The sequence below is a fragment of the Colobus angolensis genome, unplaced genomic scaffold (assembly GCF_000951035.1).
Source record: "Colobus angolensis palliatus isolate OR3802 unplaced genomic scaffold, Cang.pa_1.0 Scaffold215, whole genome shotgun sequence".
NCBI lineage: Eukaryota > Metazoa > Chordata > Mammalia > Primates > Cercopithecidae > Colobus > Colobus angolensis.
In genome coordinates, this window is record NW_012115322.1 from 428,183 (window position 1) to 445,418 (window position 17,236).

The 17,236-nt window shown below is 41.3% G+C and overlaps 1 protein-coding gene across 1 annotated transcript in view; it reads right to left on the reverse strand.

Annotated features, from left to right (window-relative positions):
- Window positions 1–17,236, reverse strand: part of FMNL2 (formin-like 2) — a 130,400-nt gene that overhangs the window by 26,401 nt on the left and 86,763 nt on the right. Inside the window, exons 9-15 of the mRNA XM_011943043.1 lie at window positions 16,342–16,416; window positions 12,525–12,635; window positions 9,184–9,333; window positions 6,972–7,073; window positions 5,011–5,323; window positions 4,485–4,661; window positions 1,640–1,660 (exon numbers count right to left, since the gene is read on the reverse strand). Coding sequence (XP_011798433.1) covers window positions 1,640–1,660; window positions 4,485–4,661; window positions 5,011–5,323; window positions 6,972–7,073; window positions 9,184–9,333; window positions 12,525–12,635; window positions 16,342–16,416 — 949 coding nt within the window. The remainder of the gene's footprint in view (window positions 1–1,639; window positions 1,661–4,484; window positions 4,662–5,010; window positions 5,324–6,971; window positions 7,074–9,183; window positions 9,334–12,524; window positions 12,636–16,341; window positions 16,417–17,236) is intronic.

Sequence of the window (17,236 nt, forward strand, 5' to 3'; positions counted from 1 at the left end):
AAAGAAAGAAAGAAAGAAAGAAAGAAAGAAAGAAAGAAAGAAAGAAAGAAAGAAAGAAAGAAAGAAAGAAAAGAAAAGAAAAAAGAAAAGAAAAGAAAGAAGAAAGAAAGAGAAAGGGGAAAAGAAATCTAGAAAGAAATCAATCTAGAAATTGTATTGATTCTCAGATTCAGAAATGGCCACAGTCCCTTGCCCTTCTTTTTGAAAAGCAAGTTATTCCCAGGAGTCAGCTGTGTTTGACCAGGAGATATCGATACACTCATTAAAAATACTGAAAACCTCTTAATAGAGAGAATGGGATGTATCTTTAAGGGACTATGGGGAGTGCCAACTCCTCTCACTGTGAGGGAATGTGCCAAAAAAGGTAATCCATTTAAAATTATATTTATCTATTATATATCATAAAGAAGTCTTCCCAAACCATTTAGCCATATACATTCAGCTTCATCAGTCTGTCCTGGGTAGCCCATCACACTACTTGGGAGCTTCACTATTTGTCATTATTAGCAAGACAGGCAGGAGAACTTCAGTGCTTCAGTGCAGAACAAAATAAAAGCAACACACGACTAAGCTTGTAGCTGGCTGCCTGCCTGCTTGCCTGCCTCAGTTGGCGTTAACTGACACAGACGGTGCCTCTCATTCCTCCAGAGTTACAAAGGCCATTTAAACAGCAGGAATGTCATCTGATAAATCCACACAAAAGCATGCAGAAAAACAGACACAGCTTTAGCCAAACCAGGCCTCTCCACCACCAAACGTGACACCTTTGTCCCCACTACCCCACAGTGTCAGATTCCTCACCATACAGCATTTTGTCTACGCTACCCAGGAAAACAGATGTTCTCAACGGGACAAAGGAACAGACTTTCCTCTAGCACTTGCTCTCGCACTGCCTCTGGCACTTCGGCAATGTTGGGGATCGGGGAGCAGCGGAACGGCTGCAGAGGAGTCTTTTCATAACCTGAGGTGACAGGTTGGTGCCAATGGCTTCCTACCTTCCTCCCACAGACATGGTAGGCTCATGACGCTCGCTAGAAGTTTGCCATCTGCAACCACTCTTCTATCTAGCAAGGTCAGGAATAAGCCTGAGATCAGAACACAGGCAAGAAAGTTCTCCTCCTTGGAAAGGTTTTCCTGGCTTTCACCAGGGTGGGAGTGGGAAGAGGAGGAAGGCACACAGGTGACCACTGTGTCCCCAGGGTTCGGGCCAAAGGCGGGTGAGTGCTCCCTGGAGTGGGCCAGAGACTAGCATGAGGGAGGGAATGGAAAAGGGGCACCTGGCACCTTTTCTTTTGTTCTTTTTTCCCTAGAGTAGATCTAAAATCATTTTAGAGTTGAAGCCTCAGATACAAATATAAAAATTAAAAGAAGAAGGAAAAAAAAAACTTTCCTCAGAGGGAATGGAAGAGGGCATGTGAATCCAGGATGTCTTCTTCAAGGATAATAATCTCTTGTGTAGGTTCAACTAGAATGTGTGGGCACACCTGGAATCATCATCAGCCGCCACCAAGACCTCCCGCAGACACAAAGTCAAAATGCAATGGATCAAAGCAAAATGGAGTGGAAAGATGTCAAGGCACAGTGTGACCAACAGAAACACACGGCAAATACTCAACACACTCAGTGAGGAGCAACCTACAGAAAAGCTTGATTGGCCCATCTTTTGTGGAAGCAGAAGGAACAGAGAAAATACAAAAAAATTAGATATGGTTAGAGTCAAGTGGCTCAGCAGTTCACGCACGCAGCATAGAATTTCATGCTTCTTGGGTACATTTCACAAGGCAGCGCAGAGCCAAAAATTCATTTCCATTCAGGCCTGCCTCCAAGACTCAACTATTTTGTTTAAAAAATTATCCTCTTTAGAAGAGGGAAGAAAAAAAATTATTTCATCATAGTAGTACCAAACAGCAATACTGAACTGTGCAAGGCATTCCATAGGATAGGAATAATTTTTACATGAAAAACAATCAACCAAAGTCCAAATTCACATTGTGACAATCCAAGCACATCCTCCCAAAGAGACAGCAAAGGTTCCATCTGCTCAGCAGTCTGTCTCAGGTGACCTACCCAGGGAAAGGGAGCCAGATTGTTCTATCACACACTTGAGAAAGCAAGCCTTATTCTTCAAATGCATATTTCACACTACTACTATTTTCTCTATGAAATATGAAGAAAACTCTCAACTAGATAAACTATGGGGCCCTCCTCTTGGTCTTCTGTCTTGGCCACCTGCCCACTGAAGAGATAAGACCCTCCTGTTGCCTGTGGATCCAGAGGCCAAGTGATGTCATAGGTTTCTGACTTCCCAGGAGGCCTGAGAATATTAGCGAGGCTCTGTCTCTTGGTTCTACTGGGGGCATCCTGATTCTGTCTGGCCTCTTGGTTCCAGAGTGAGAGTTACTGAACACACTAGCAAAAACATCTCACCAAATGGGCTTCAATCACTAAGTATTAGCAGTCTAAATAAGGATGAAGAATAGAGAGGGATTCAAAGCCTTGTAGAAATTGCCTGATCTCAAGCTATCAAAGACTCGTAAGGGTCTTGTAATGCTTCCAAGACATCCCTCACAATCATTTAGTGGACACTTATGGAAATAAAGAGTTCCTCTATTTCCACCTACAGTCCTCTAAATTGCATAAGCCACAACAGGGACCACTTCCAAGTATAGCAAACCCTAAAAGCAGTTGGTTATCAGCTGAGCACAGAGCTCTACACATTAAAATACTGAGGCAATTGACAGAGCCAACACATTTTCAAAATCAAGCAGTGGGAAGAGCCCAAGCAAATTAATAAATACATCAATCACACAGGACATGGCCCCTCAGAGGGAAGCTCTGGACACATCTCAGCCTCTGGGCTCTCACTCAGCTAAGGCGGTTCTGAGTTCTATGTTAGTGCTCAGGTGTGTGGAAGTGGCTGCTAAATCACACATTAGTGTTTGTCAGAGACAAAGGAAGCAGCCCTAAATGAGACACCACAGCAGACACGTCTCACAGCAAGTGCTCCCTGGGGGCTACCGAGTGCCTAATCAGGGTGGCCAGGTGCACGGGACAATTACGGGTTTCCACACCCAGTTACTGACAACAGCCTGGTGGTGGAACACATTCCCAGGGCTTGATATGAGGTTTCCTGTTTGTCTGTTTATATTCCATAGTCCATCAGCTCCAGGATGACTCTCCTCCAACTTTTCTCCTTCAGAAGTAATAAAAGTTCTAGAAGAAAGTGGTAGACGGGGAGAATCTTGAAGGGTAGAAATAAGTCACCGATTTACTGTGAACCTTACTGTAAACTGGAATCTTGTTTGTTTCCCTGACAGTTTTATCTAGAAGTCGGGGTGGAAGTAAAACCATGGATCTGATGTGGAGTGAACTTATTCTAGGTGACTTTGGGGCATCCAAAAGGGCTCCAGTCACTGGGATGAATGAGCCCTGATGACTGGCTGGCAGAGCTGCAGATGGGAGCCTGGAAGGGATGGAGATGGGGAAATCTTTACAGCTAAGAGTGGCTTTTAGACTTTGGGCAAAAGGCTCTGAAAACTATCACAGCCTTGGAAATGGAGGCTATTAGAGTGGTAGTTCTTCACTGCAAATCAGAGACCTCATGAACAGGCTGAAGTAAATGAAGCAGAATGACCCCATGTCACAGGGATGACAAAGCTTAGAGCAATTCCAAATGCCAGGGAAACACTTCAGTACTGGGAAAATGGCTTGTAGCATCAATCTTTGTTTCCGTGAGTCAAAACAAAGAACTCAGATTTCAAGGCATTAGAGTGACTCTCTTCCTCCTGCTCTAACCCCTACCTCCCATTTTATTTCTGGTGAGGTGAGGATGCTGTTTTCTATCTTCTGGTTGGCAAGAGGACGTGAATTATTTGGAAGCATTTTAAGGCATGATAATATGGCTGTTGGCAGCACTTCCTCCTTGAAGTTTAAATCCACTCTAGCAAGCTCTGATGTTCTCAAATGCTCAGAAGACATGCCTGGAAGCCTACATCGGGCAATTACACATAAAAGCATGTTTCCCTTTTATAGATGACATCATAAATACCATTAACAAAAAAAAGACCCAGAAGCACTCAATGTCGGTGCCTAATATTGAGCTTTGACTACTACAGGTAGTATCTGTATCAACTACTCCAGGTGTCCAGAAAGTATCTGCTGAACCCACAAAAATGCACTGATCCTCAAGCAGGTAGCTTGTCTCCCTTCCATTCTCTAGGTGGGGCCAGTGGAAGGCAGGAAGATGGTGTAGGAGATCAGAACCTCCCATTGTGGGGTATGGTTGTGAAAAAGACTACTCAGAGCAACGTGCCTCCCATGCATGATGATGTCCCCTCTACTGGCTACATCAGCAGGAATTTCTTACACTAGAAAGAGATACATGTCATTGCAAGAGACCTGGACTTTGAAAAAACAGCTTCAACTCTCCGAGATAAGACAGCCTTTCTGATATGAGTACCTGGGTTTGAATTCTGTGCTCTTACCTGCTAATCCTGAGTTGAAAACCACTGTGGGTGAAGATGTTCCAGGCAGCGGGGGTGCAGAGGGAAGGGGAGGTGCTAAGGGTGGAGCTGGTACAGTCTCAGCTACAGGACCTGGGAGAGGAGGAGGGGGTGGCGGCGGCGGCGGTGGCATAGGTGGTGTTACTGGACCATTTTGCACTAGCAAAGAGAAAAGAAACAGGTGGACTTTGAAAACAGGGGAGTGGCTTTCCTGCAATAAGCCATGTGCATATAAAGCCATCTGAAAACCACACACTTAAAAGAACAAAGGATTGTTTTCAAAAACCATAAAATGTCCTCACTGACAAATGGGAAAAATATTTCAACATATGTGAAATAAGGATTTATAATTTTAATCTCAAAATGTAAACTGTTAAGAACTACTCAAGAAAACCAATTCTTAAAGAATATGACAACAAAAACGGACAAAGGACAGAAGTGGACAGTTGGCAAAGAAGTAGTACAAATATTCCGAAACTTCCTCAGTCCTCCTGCCAAGGCTTCTTACCTGTTTCAGGTGTGTCTGATGAGAGAGGCAGTGGTGGTGGAGGAGGGGGCAAGGGTCCCGAGGAAGCGGCCCCCGTTGTGGGTCCCACAGAGTTACCTGCTACCACTTCTGACCCCATGGACAATGTGCCAGAAGCCACAACTGGCAGTATGGCGATATCCCCATCCCCTTTCTTCTGAATTTTAATGGTCCCTTGTTTCTCCAGTTCATGAATCTTTTTTTCCAGGGTAGACTGTCTTTGAATTGCTTCTTCTTTTTCTTTGACCATTTTTCTTAATGTGTGAACTTGAGTATTTGCATCTTTGTAGATTTCCTGCAATAAAGTCCCAGGTCAAGAGTTTATCTTCACATAACATTCATACTTATACCAAGTCTGAATCCATCAGACTGGCAGACTGAGGATAAAGAGAAAAAAAGACACTCATATAGATGGGAATTCTTTGGAACTCAGCCAGAACCTATAAAGTCCCATTAATTATTAGCTGTATGCTAGTAATGCATGTAATATATTCTAGCTATTGTTGTTGGTAATGAAGTTCTTTCCATTTAATAAATGCAGCTAACTCGATTTTCCCTGCAGGTGGAAAGAAACAGAGCAGAAACGAGCCTGAACGCTGACTCTGGAATCTCCTGAGGGTGTTCTGGCGGTGCATGTTTTCCTTCCCTTTATTTTAACCTTCATTTGTAACTCTTAGATACACATATCGGCTAACAATAGACAAAAGGGCCCTAAATCAGACTTGGATACAAATCAGACTGGGATTAAAAATCTGCAAAGCATGGAATAATCCACTCATGAGTAGCCAGGGGCTGACTGCTCCTGAATGGCTTTCTCTGGCCCTCACAACGCCCCCTTGACCAAGTTCAGGAGAGCGATTGTTGTAACATTTTCCCATCGGTAATGCGGTTAACAAAACAGGCCAAAGCTTCCCTTCACTAATTACTTAGTTCTGTCTAGGTTTTTAGCAGAAAAACAAAGAAGTTACAATTTTCAATTCAAAGGCTGTCCTGGTTCCTTTTATAAGGGGGGCCCACAGAGGTTCTCATGAAAGGGTTTTATGGAACTGAACTTCCTTGCTGGGCCTTGTACAACCGATCTCTCAACACAAACCTCCAGCAAGCAGGGAGACATTCTTCACACCCTGTCTATTATTAATAATCTAAGAGTCTGAAGTTGAATTGAGTCCATATGCTACAACTGTGTCTCGAAGGCGTGCCAGAAAATAAATTTCCTGGACTGAACTGTAGGACATGTCAGAATATCAGACACACACAGACACGATAACCATCACATAAAAGGTGCCATTTCATTAGCAGTGTAAAGGCAAGTCATTTGCCTTAAAGCTCTCCAGGCATTTTGGTGTTCTTACAGCACAATTCCAAGCACAGGGATGGCACTCCATAAATACCTGGCACATAAGGTAAACAATACTAAGGCCAAATAAAATAGCTGGGATTAGCTGATAATAAAATGGATTGGTTTGCTTTGCACCGCCCCCCTTTTTTTGGTGAATACCATTAAGCCTGGCCTGTGTTGTATTTCACTGTTTCCACAGCAACCACCAAATCTGGTTTTGAGTGGAAGCAAAGCAAAGAAATACAAAGAAGCTCAAGTCCTAATAAAAATAAATAAGTGGCATGAATTAAATCCATGCTGTGTTTTTATTTCCAACCAAATGGGTGTTCCACGGAATTAACTCAGCCTCCTCCAGATGGGAAAACATTGTTGCTCCCAAAATCTGTGATAAGGAAATACTGAACCCCCCAGTATCTGATTGCACACACATGTGTATACATATGCCGACTATGCATAGTTTTCATCAGAGCATCACCTCTGAAAGGATTCCAATAAATATGCTGCATCAATGCATTCCTCTGAATGTACTCTGCGTTCCACTGGACAAAAGCTGGAGTACATTCCCTACCGTGCCCATCTGGGCAGCTGTCATCATCATGCTTACCCGAACGACATCCAGCTCCTTGTTCCTCTGCATGAGTTGCTTTTCCAGTTCCACAATCTTGGACATGGCTTCATTCTCTGTGTCTTGCAGTTTTTCAGATAACTGTAAAATTTTGAAAAGAAAGCTGTGTCACAATACAGGATCATCCTGATCAGGCCCTCAGTTTTCAGAAAGTGCAACTCCAAGATCATTAAGGGCCAGGGACCTACATGTGTTCTGCCCGTTGTTTTCTGTAAATGGTAATATTCATAATATGGCTCTGAATACATATTTGTTTCTACCAGGAATTAATAACTTAGACATGATCCTTAATAAGACCCACATGTCCGCTCCTTACTGTTCAACATACACAGTGTGCCTCCCTCCATTTCTGCAGGGGCTAGCAAGGTTAGAGGACAGTAAGGGGAAAGAGGAGGGAAAGTCCACCTCCATCCCCCACCTCCATGCCAAGAAAGGGCCATCAGGCTAAAGCTTTTGAAAATTGCTAACATAGTAAAAACTTGGTTCTTTCAATCTAGGCAGCCAGTTGAAAAACAACTACTGCTTGGTTTGACCCAAACTATACAAATAATAAAAGTTTGTTGGGCGCAGTGGCTCATGCCTGTAATCCCAGCACTTTGGGAGGCTGAGGCGGGTGAATCACCTGAGCTCAGGAGTTTGAGACCAGCCTGGCCAATATGGTGAAACCCCATCTCTACTAAAAAAAATACAAAAATTAGCCGGGCGTGGTGGAGCATACCTGTAATCCCAGCCACCAGGGAGGTCGAGGCAGGAGAATCACTTGAACCCAGGAGGCAGAGGTTGCAGTGAGCCAAGATCGCGCCACTGCACTCCAGTCTGGGCGACAGAGTAAGACTCCATCTCAAAGAAAAACTCCACAATAATAATAATAATAATAATAATAATAATAAGTTATTTGGGGAAGCCATTCAAATAAACAGATGGCCTGCTACAAAAGTGGACACATAAGTATGGTCATGCAATGTTGGCTGAGGCTTCAGGAGAAAGACAGGGTGAGCCATGTGTTAAATAGCTGCCTTTCACAAAGGGCTCTAACATTGAGCAACTTCTGATTTCTAACATTGTCTTTAAATTCATTACAAGTAGAGAAAACCAGGGAGGCAAGGTAAGGAGGAAGAGTGGAGATTTACACTGATCGGGTTCAGCATATAACACAAATCTTCTAAGGGAAGACATACTGGGCCTGTAAAATTCTCTTTTGAAGCGGATGCCAGCTGGGCCACAGCAGCACATTTAAAGGGAGGGTTTCTGGCTCACCAACTCGGCTTACCCACAGCCATGAGGAGACCCATTTTCAGAGTGATGGGGAAAGGTGAAGGAAACTGAGCATATGCAGTACTCTTTAAAAAATGTGGAGAAAAATAAATGAACTGTTCAAAGGAGAAAATAATAATCCTCCAAAAGGAGACACTTCATTTCATAATCAAGGAAAGTGCCCATCAGACTCACCAAAAGAATTGGTCTTCATAATGCTTGGGTGTTTGAGAAGCACCATTTTTCTGTTAATTCTTTTACTATTGAAATATGCGGTTAATGAATGAACAAATAACCTCTAAAGGCCCTTAGAGTCATATTAGAATCAGTCTATGTCAAGAAAAATCCCTCAAAGCAAAATGAGACGCTGTCCTGTGATAGAGCTGACAATGATACTGAGGACATTCTTCAAAGAAGAGGATATATGACAAAGCACACCGATGTCCTTGAAAATGCCTATTGTTGAAATGACTCTATTTAGAATTTGAGTACTGTAAGATGGGAATGTTCAGACATGCATCACAGAGACACCAGCTAATCCTGTCCATGGGCTTGTGTGGACATAGCTGGTAAGAAGATACCTCTTCACCTCAGGCCAAATTCCCATATTTCATTTCCCTCTAATCTTTTACGTAATGCCAATCATCAAACTCCCCCACTCCGCTTGAGCCTATAACCAAGACTGCCAGGAAATGCACCTCAGCAGAAACTGAGCAGGTAAGTGAGCTAAAGCAAAGCAATGGATTCTATTTCACTTTACATTACACATCTGCCTTTTGGAAAGAACACAGAATAGCTTCTGATAGCTCTCTATTGCAGGGTATGGCCCATTCCTATACTCCAAATTCTTTAATTTACCACCATAAAAGCTGACATTAATTCTGTTTTGCACCCAGCTGAAATAGAAGCAGTTTTTCCTTTTCTGAGATGTAGTTACATGAGAGATGTTTTCTTCCAGTTCTTCCACCCTCTCCAAGGCAGCATTCTTAGTTTCAGCATCTTCCAGCAGAGCTCCTACATCAAAAACGTTGTCCAGGTAAGCCTGGATCTGGACCTGAAGCTTGTCACTCTCAGTGTGTTTCAGCTTCTAAAAACCAGAATAGGAGAGAATGTGGTGTTAGCTCATCTGTGGAAATGGAGTATCATTTCCTAACAGTCTGTCTTTTTTGTGTTGTGTTGTTTTGTTTTGTTTTGAGATGGAGTTTCACTCTGTCACCCAGGCTGGAGTGCAATGGTGTGATCTCAGCTCACTGCACCCTTTGCCTCCTGGGTTCAAGCGATTCTCATATCTCAGCCTCCTGAGCAGCTGGCATTACAGGCACGTGCCACTACACCCAGCTAATTTTTGTATTTTTAGTAGAGACAGAGTTTCGCCATGTTGGCCAGGATGGTCTCGATCTCCTGACCTCGTGATCTGCCTGCCAGCCTCCCAAAGTGCTGGGGTTACAGGTGTGAGCCACCGCGCCCAGCCAGTCTATGTGTTTTCTTTGTGACAAATAGTCCAGCCGTTTCTAAGAGAGAGCTTAACATGTCATCTTCCTTAAGAGAATTATGGAGTGACTGCCTAAGGCGTATCATCAGATGACTTTCTGGTGAATACCCTCTACCAAGTGCACACACATTTTTCCCCGAATCCTTATTGTCCCATGTAGTTATATTTCAACCTAAAACATTTTGATATATGTGAAATTGGAATGACAGAAAAATTAAAAGCAGCTTTGACAGATTATAGTCACAGCCACATAAAACCTAAGGGGTATCTGTGTAGTGGAAAAGACTGGAGTGTTTGGTATCTTACCTGGTTAGTGACAGTGGTTCTAGTAGAGGAACAAGGTTAGGCGAGAGATGGGGCAGACAGTGATAGAGTTTATACTTAACCTTGGGGATTATTTTAGCACAAATTGCTAGAGCCCAACCTCCACACATCCCTCCCTCAGTCAGTATACAGCATGAACAGATCAGAAAGCTTTCCCCAATTCACTGCCTCCCAAACTAGGCATCCTGCAGTGACTCAGCTAGCTCTGGAAACTAGAGGTCAAATAAATCAGCGAATCTTCCCCACAAGTAACATAAGTCATGACTTTCCCTAGGGAACAGATGAGTGATTAGAATAATACCTGACACATGGATAATGCCAATCAACAATACTGAACAAATCAATGGCTACTTACAAGGCTGGGTTTTTGTAAACTAATGAAGCATTTATATATCTTACATTTACATTACTCTTCTAACCACTTCTATTAGGTTCCAGAGTCAACACACCATGAAGTTAAAGAAATACAGAGTTTTGAAAAAAAATCTTACAGTTTTAAGAGAAATTCCACTCTATATAAATTTTCAGAAAGACGCATTTCCCCTAGGTTTAATCTGGAATTCTACAATACAGCTTCCTCTGAAGAGAGAATGTTCTACTTTCCTTTATGAGTCCCAAGTGAGAATGGCTTCTAAATAAGGGCAAAGGCTAGAACAAAAGGAGAAGTAGCTTAATGGGATTTTTCATGATCTTCACAATGAACAACAGGTGTTCAGTGATAAGTTGGTACCTGCCATTATATTCTAGAGCATAAACAAGCTCTGCTCAGACACCACAAAACCAAACCCAGAACACCGCTAGGAATTTGTACATCTAATTTTTCAAATACTGACACATAGGAGAAAAAGGGATAGACAAACCTTGATCTAAAAGTAAGAGTCTTTCTGTACAATACTCTGCCAGTGATATAAATGAGTCTTTTTAAGGAAAGCAATGGAAACAACACTTTAATGGAAATCTATTACACCTCTCCCTGAGTAGTCTTTAGACAAGAGTAGGCCTGTCTATTCAAGGGCAGCCCAGCCAGTCTAGGAAGCAAGGCCTTCAGGTTGAGAGTAACCACCTCTGTGATTCGTCTCCCAATAAACTGAGGGTACAGTCTATGCAATCCCTTGGGTTTATCTCTAACAAAGATGGGCAACTGAATGCTGGAGATGCCCAAAGGAAGTACTTCTATATTCTTCATAGCTGGAAACAGCCTTGACATTCAGATCACTGGCTGGGTGCATGACTTGAGGCAGGAGTTTGAGACTCGCCTGGCCAACATGGTGAAACCCCGTCTCTACTAAAAATACAAAAATTAGCCAGGCTATTCAGGAGGCTGAGGCATGAGAATCGCTTGAACCCAGGAAGCAGAGATTGCAGTGAGCCAAGACTGCACCACTGCACTCCAGCCTGGGTGACAAAGTGAAACCCTGTCTCAAAAAAAAGGAAGGAAATTGAGGTCAACAATTCTTGCTGTATCACTAGACCATTCCTATACAAAAGGGAAAACAAAACTGCCTGGTTCCTTGGGTCCATTTCTTTTCCTTTTTTAGACACAGGGTCTCACCCTGCCAGCCAAGCTGGAGTGCAGTGGTGTAATCACAGCTTGTTGCAGCCTGGAAATCCTAGGCTCAAATAATCCCCCTACTTCAACTTCCCAAGCAGCTGGGACCACAGGCACGTAACATCACACCTGGCTAATTTTTTGGTTTTTTTGTACACATGGGGTCTCACTATGTTGCCTAGGCTGGTCTTGAACTCCTAGGCTCAAGTGATCCTCCACCTCAGCCTCCCAAAGTGCTGGAATTACAGGTGTGAGCCACCAGCCTTTTCAAGACCATTTCTGATTTTCACATCAAGTTTCTGTTTCTTAATAACTGCAGAACTTCAGAGAACTGGCTAACCACTTCCGCAAGGGAATAAGAAAAAGGGAAATTTTAAACCTCCTTCTCCTAAGAACTAAAAGTGGAACTTCTAAAGCTACAAACACTTGAAGCAGAATTTAGCAGCTTCAGGAGGAAGTCTCTGGTGTCCATTTCCTCATTGTTTTTTTTTTTATGCTCTGAGCACTGACTCATCACTGTACAGTCTTGGCTTGACTTTCCCTGCCCAGATGGGGTCCCCAGAGCAACCAAGAATGCAAATTACCCAATAGCCCAGAGGAAGGATGCAATGAGACTTGACCCAGACGAAGCTCAAAAGCAGAGGAAAGCTGCAGCAAGGCTTAGGGAGTACCAAGCTCCCGTACTAAAAGGCTGCTAGCAGAAGATGGCCTGAGGTCCCAGGAGCCCTGCAAGAATCCAGCATCTTTGGCAGAATACATCACTCAACTCAGTTCCCTTTAACTGGCACTACAGTAGTCGACTGCACTACAGTAGTCTAGGCATTCTTAAGCTGCTATGGAAGCGTACCTTTGAGGGTAGGCAATATAAGAAGTCAATTCTTATATTAGAGCCAAAGGTTACAGCTATACTCACATCCAAGTATTCATCCAGGCCTAATTTGGTAAATTCATACTGCAGGTGAACTCTGAAATTCATATCTTCTACTGAATGGACTACAATATTAATAAACTGCATAGAAGCCACCTGAAATGAAATTGTCAAGGGGTTAGATGGGCTCCAAACTTTTTTCTCAGTTTAACTGCAGACATGTGCTTTCAATTTCACAAAAGAGGCTCACTTACCGATTTCCTTTTCCTTCATTTCATTGGTTCTTTAAAAATATTTTATAATTATTTTTAAATTCAAAAGTCACAGAGGTACCACAATAAGATACCACTTCACAATCACTAAGATGGCTATCATAAAAAAGAAATACAGTAACAAGAATTGGAAAGGATGTGGAGAAATTAAAACCCTCATCCACTGCTGGTGGTAATGGAAAAAAGGGTGGCCACTTTAAAACGTGTGACTTTTACTCAAAATGATAAACACAGCATTATCATATGACCCAGCAATTCTGCTTCTAGATATACAGTTAAGAGAAATGAAAATATATGTCCACATAAAAATCTGTACACAGATGTTCATAATATCATTAATAACAACCAAAAAGTAGGAAGAACCCAATGTCCATTAACTGATAAACAAAATGTGGTATATCCATACAATGGAATATTATGAAACGATAAAAAGCAATCAAGTACTAACACATGTTACAACATAAACTTGAAGACATGTTAAATGATAAAAACCAGTTACAGAAGACCACATGTTGTATGATTCCATTTATATAAAAAAATCCAAAACAGACTAAACTATTGAGATAGAAAGCAGGTTAGTGGTTGCCTAGGGCTGAGGGTGGGATTTATGGGAGTGACTGCCAATGGGTACAGGACTTTTTTTGAGGGGGTGACACTATGTCCTAAATTAGACTGTGGTAAGGGTTGTACAACCCTGTGAATAGCCTAAATAGGCACTGGATTATAAATAAATTGGGTGAATCTGATGATATGTTAATTATATCAGTAAAAGTCATATAGGTATATAAAATAAACTGTGTAAATTACTATAGGTTTGTTGTACAAAATGTGAATATTATTACAAGTAACTTTTTTTAAGAAGAACATTTAAATCACCTACAATCTCACCACAAGGTAACCACATCTAAAAATTCCCTGTGAGCAATTCCATATCAACAGGATAGTAACTTGACCCATCTTTACATATGATCAACCAGTCTGCATTCCCTAAAAGCTTGGAATTTACTGCTTTCTCCCCACTACTGCACCAGTGGCTCTGAGACCTGCCAAAGAGAAAACCAGTCCCAGGTTTGGTGAATAAAAGGACAGCATTCAACAGATCTATTTTGCTTTCCACAGTGACAATCAGTCTATTTATGGTGGAAACGTCTTACTAATGCTTTCCCTCCATGGCTGTCACCCAGCAGAGTCTCCAGCAAGGAGGGAACATGATTGAGGGATGCAGAGTCACACTTATTCTGAGAACCACCTTACTCCTCATCTCTCTCCAAACCTAATTTCCTTTATGTTTACAATTTTTTTTTTTATCGAGTTAGATTATTCTTTGAAGATATGGTATACATTGGATATCTTTAGAAGATGTGTAACCTCTCTAGCTTACAAAAGGACTCTACTGCAATTTACTAAAAAAAAAAAATCACCTCGGGTTCTATCACTAAATGAGCTTTAAAAAATATATCTTTACAAAGGCAGGTACAAAATACAAACTAGAAAAATATTTTTTAAAGAAACAAAATAGTTTTTGTTTTCTTTTGTCCCCAAAAAATACAGAAAAAGGATAAAAATGTCTTATATACTACATTAGAAAAATTTATATTATATGTTATGAGGAATATCTTGTTTCAGAGGTTGTGCAACCTAATTGTGTTCTCAAGGCAGTTTATCAAAAGCCTCATTTTCTGGAGAGAAAATATGGCTGGATTCTGACATCTTTCCATTTCTCTTTGGAAAACAGGTCTAAACGATCTACTGGGTTTTATGATATGCCTAAGAGGCGACTATCTGAAGGTGACGCATGAATCTAGCACATAGAACTTGTGTAATAGCAGCCTCTAAATAAGGTACCTCAATGCACGTATATGTGAATAAATGAACGGACAGAAAATAGAACCTAGTTTGTGTATGGATAGTGCAGGTGTTTTAAAGGGCTTTATATAATTGTAGTTTCAGCAGAAACTCAAATGGCAAGGAGGTCTGGCAGGTACCATAAATGAGCAGGCTGGGCTGTGTGTCACACAACAGGGAATGGTGTGGACTGTGACAAACTAGAGAGGACATCTTTGGACTAAAGCAATAGGGGCTGCTTGGCTGCAGCAGCTGACACTCTGCAGTAACAGGGGCCTAGTGTTCTCAGACGTTTTCAGTTTCCAAGAAAATCAGATGTGTATTTTTACGCATCATACTCAAATTGTTGAAGTAGGGTCATCACTGTCAGACTGAACTGACAAGCCTGTAGGTTGGCTTTAGTGTGAGAGCCTCCAGTTTGCAACCTCAACTCTAACAGAATGAATAAGTTCCCCTAAAATGGCACAAGAAAGAAACTCCCATCATAAGACAAGGCACCAATCTCTCTACATATTTATCACCAGGGCCAGCATTAGCCTTAACTTCTCTAAAAAATCCTAATAACAAGATTTTAAAAGTCAATGTAAAAGTGTCCCTTGTTTCATGTATGTGTGTGTGTATATATACATATATCTATAAAGTGTGTGTGTATACACACACACACACACATGCACACACTTTGAAAAGCAAATAACATGCTTTATGCAACAGAAAATCTTCTCTATAAAGGATTTTATCTTTCTCACTGATTTTGGAAGGGAATGAGGGCTAAGAAGTGTATAAAACTTGAGGACTCCAAACATTTTTTTCACAAAAAGGGTTAGAAATCGGCAAAGCTATGTTTCATGTTTTATAATCACTGAAGCAATTCAAATGAAAACTTCACTTGGCATCCTAAGCATAGGCTCTGCAAGGTAAGAAGTGATTGGTACGTCTGCTTCAGGTCAGAAGTGATCTGGGAAATTATACCCCGGTTAGGATCTCCTGGGTCTAGAATTTCCCTAGGGCAACTGAATTGGGTCAACACCTACAGATCTAGGTGCACTCAAGGGTAAAACTTCTGGAGAAATTCACTATGGCAGATTCTATCTTCCTTCCAGATTAAGATTTACGTGTATGAATGCAGAAGTGCTGCAACTCACTTTGATGTTCTTCTTATCCGAGAATGGCAGGACTGCTGTGGAACCACATGTTTTGTATGTCACCTAACCTGCCAAGGAGAGCCCCAGTATGATTATACCCTCACAGAACTACCACAGCAGGAAAGAGATCAGGGAGGAAAAAAATCACTGCTGCATATTCATTTTGGAGATACATACAGTCAACTCTACAAACCAAAGCACTTTAATTTTTAAGAATATAGTCTGGAGAAGGGCACTGGCAGGGGCCTGCAAAAATAAAAAAGGTCAAGACTGCTTCTACCCTAAGGATTCTTATGCAGCATCATCAACAATTAAACAATGGCAGCATTTGCACCAGGCATGGCTGTTTCCAACTGCATGGCTTCCCCTTTATTTGCTGTAATTAGTACTTTGGTCTTTACTATACTGTGTATGTAAGGAATAAAATTGGAAATCAAAGAGAAAATACAGATTAAGAGGGACATTCTAGATTGGATCTACAGCATATTAAATGCAATTCCCTGTCCTTTGTAATATAGATACGTGTGTGTGTGTGTGTGTGTGTGTATTTAGGAAAAAAGTGCTGAAATTGAGTTTGCTTTATTGAATACTGAAATAACTCACCATAAAATCTATGTTATTGTCTTCATTCCTGAAATGTTCCATCAACTTCTCAAAGCGCTGTTTTTCTCCGCAAACCTGAAACACACATTTTCATTGTCCATGTGACTTTCTAAACATAAACATTCCAAAATTAGATGCAGAAATTTCAGCTTAATAATGATTTCCAGAGTATGTATCTTCTTCTCTCTCATAAACTATTTACTTCCCTTCTAAGCTAGTTCACTCACAAACAGCCATACGAGCTGGAACCAAAAGCTGATGTTGGTTTCTTTTCCATATTCTCTTGATATTTTGAAATCCACATCAAATGTGTTTTTCTTTCATTGGTCGTCTTTGTAGTCTCACCAATTTTTTAGTATGCATTCAGAATCCAAGAATGTAGTTCACGGTAAAAAAAAAAAAAAGACCCTAGTTTCCTTTTGTAAAAAGGAAAAAAGACATGCAAAAATATATGAGTATTTAAATTCTTTAAAAGGTACATTTAAAATGTTCATATTATATCTAACTGAATCAGAAAATCTCAGTGCATAAACTACAACACAGAAAGAGACACTGTGGAGGCTATTAACCCATGTGAGTATAGAGATTTGCAGTAATTGGTGAAGTAGCATCCCAGAATCCTGAAACACATGCATTCAGCTCAGTTAATGTTTCCATTGATCAGATGAAACAAACATAAAATACTGGTAACTCCAGGACCCAAAGGTATTTGCATATACATGAAATAAAATACATGGAGCTTAAAAAAAAAAAAAAAAAAGTCAAAAAAGATTTCTATCAAGTGACTCTCTGGGGACTTTTTTCTTTCTTTTTTTTTAATTTTGGAGACAGGGTCTCACCCTGTCACCCAAGCTGGAATGCGGTGGCATGATGATTACATCATTACAGCCTCAAC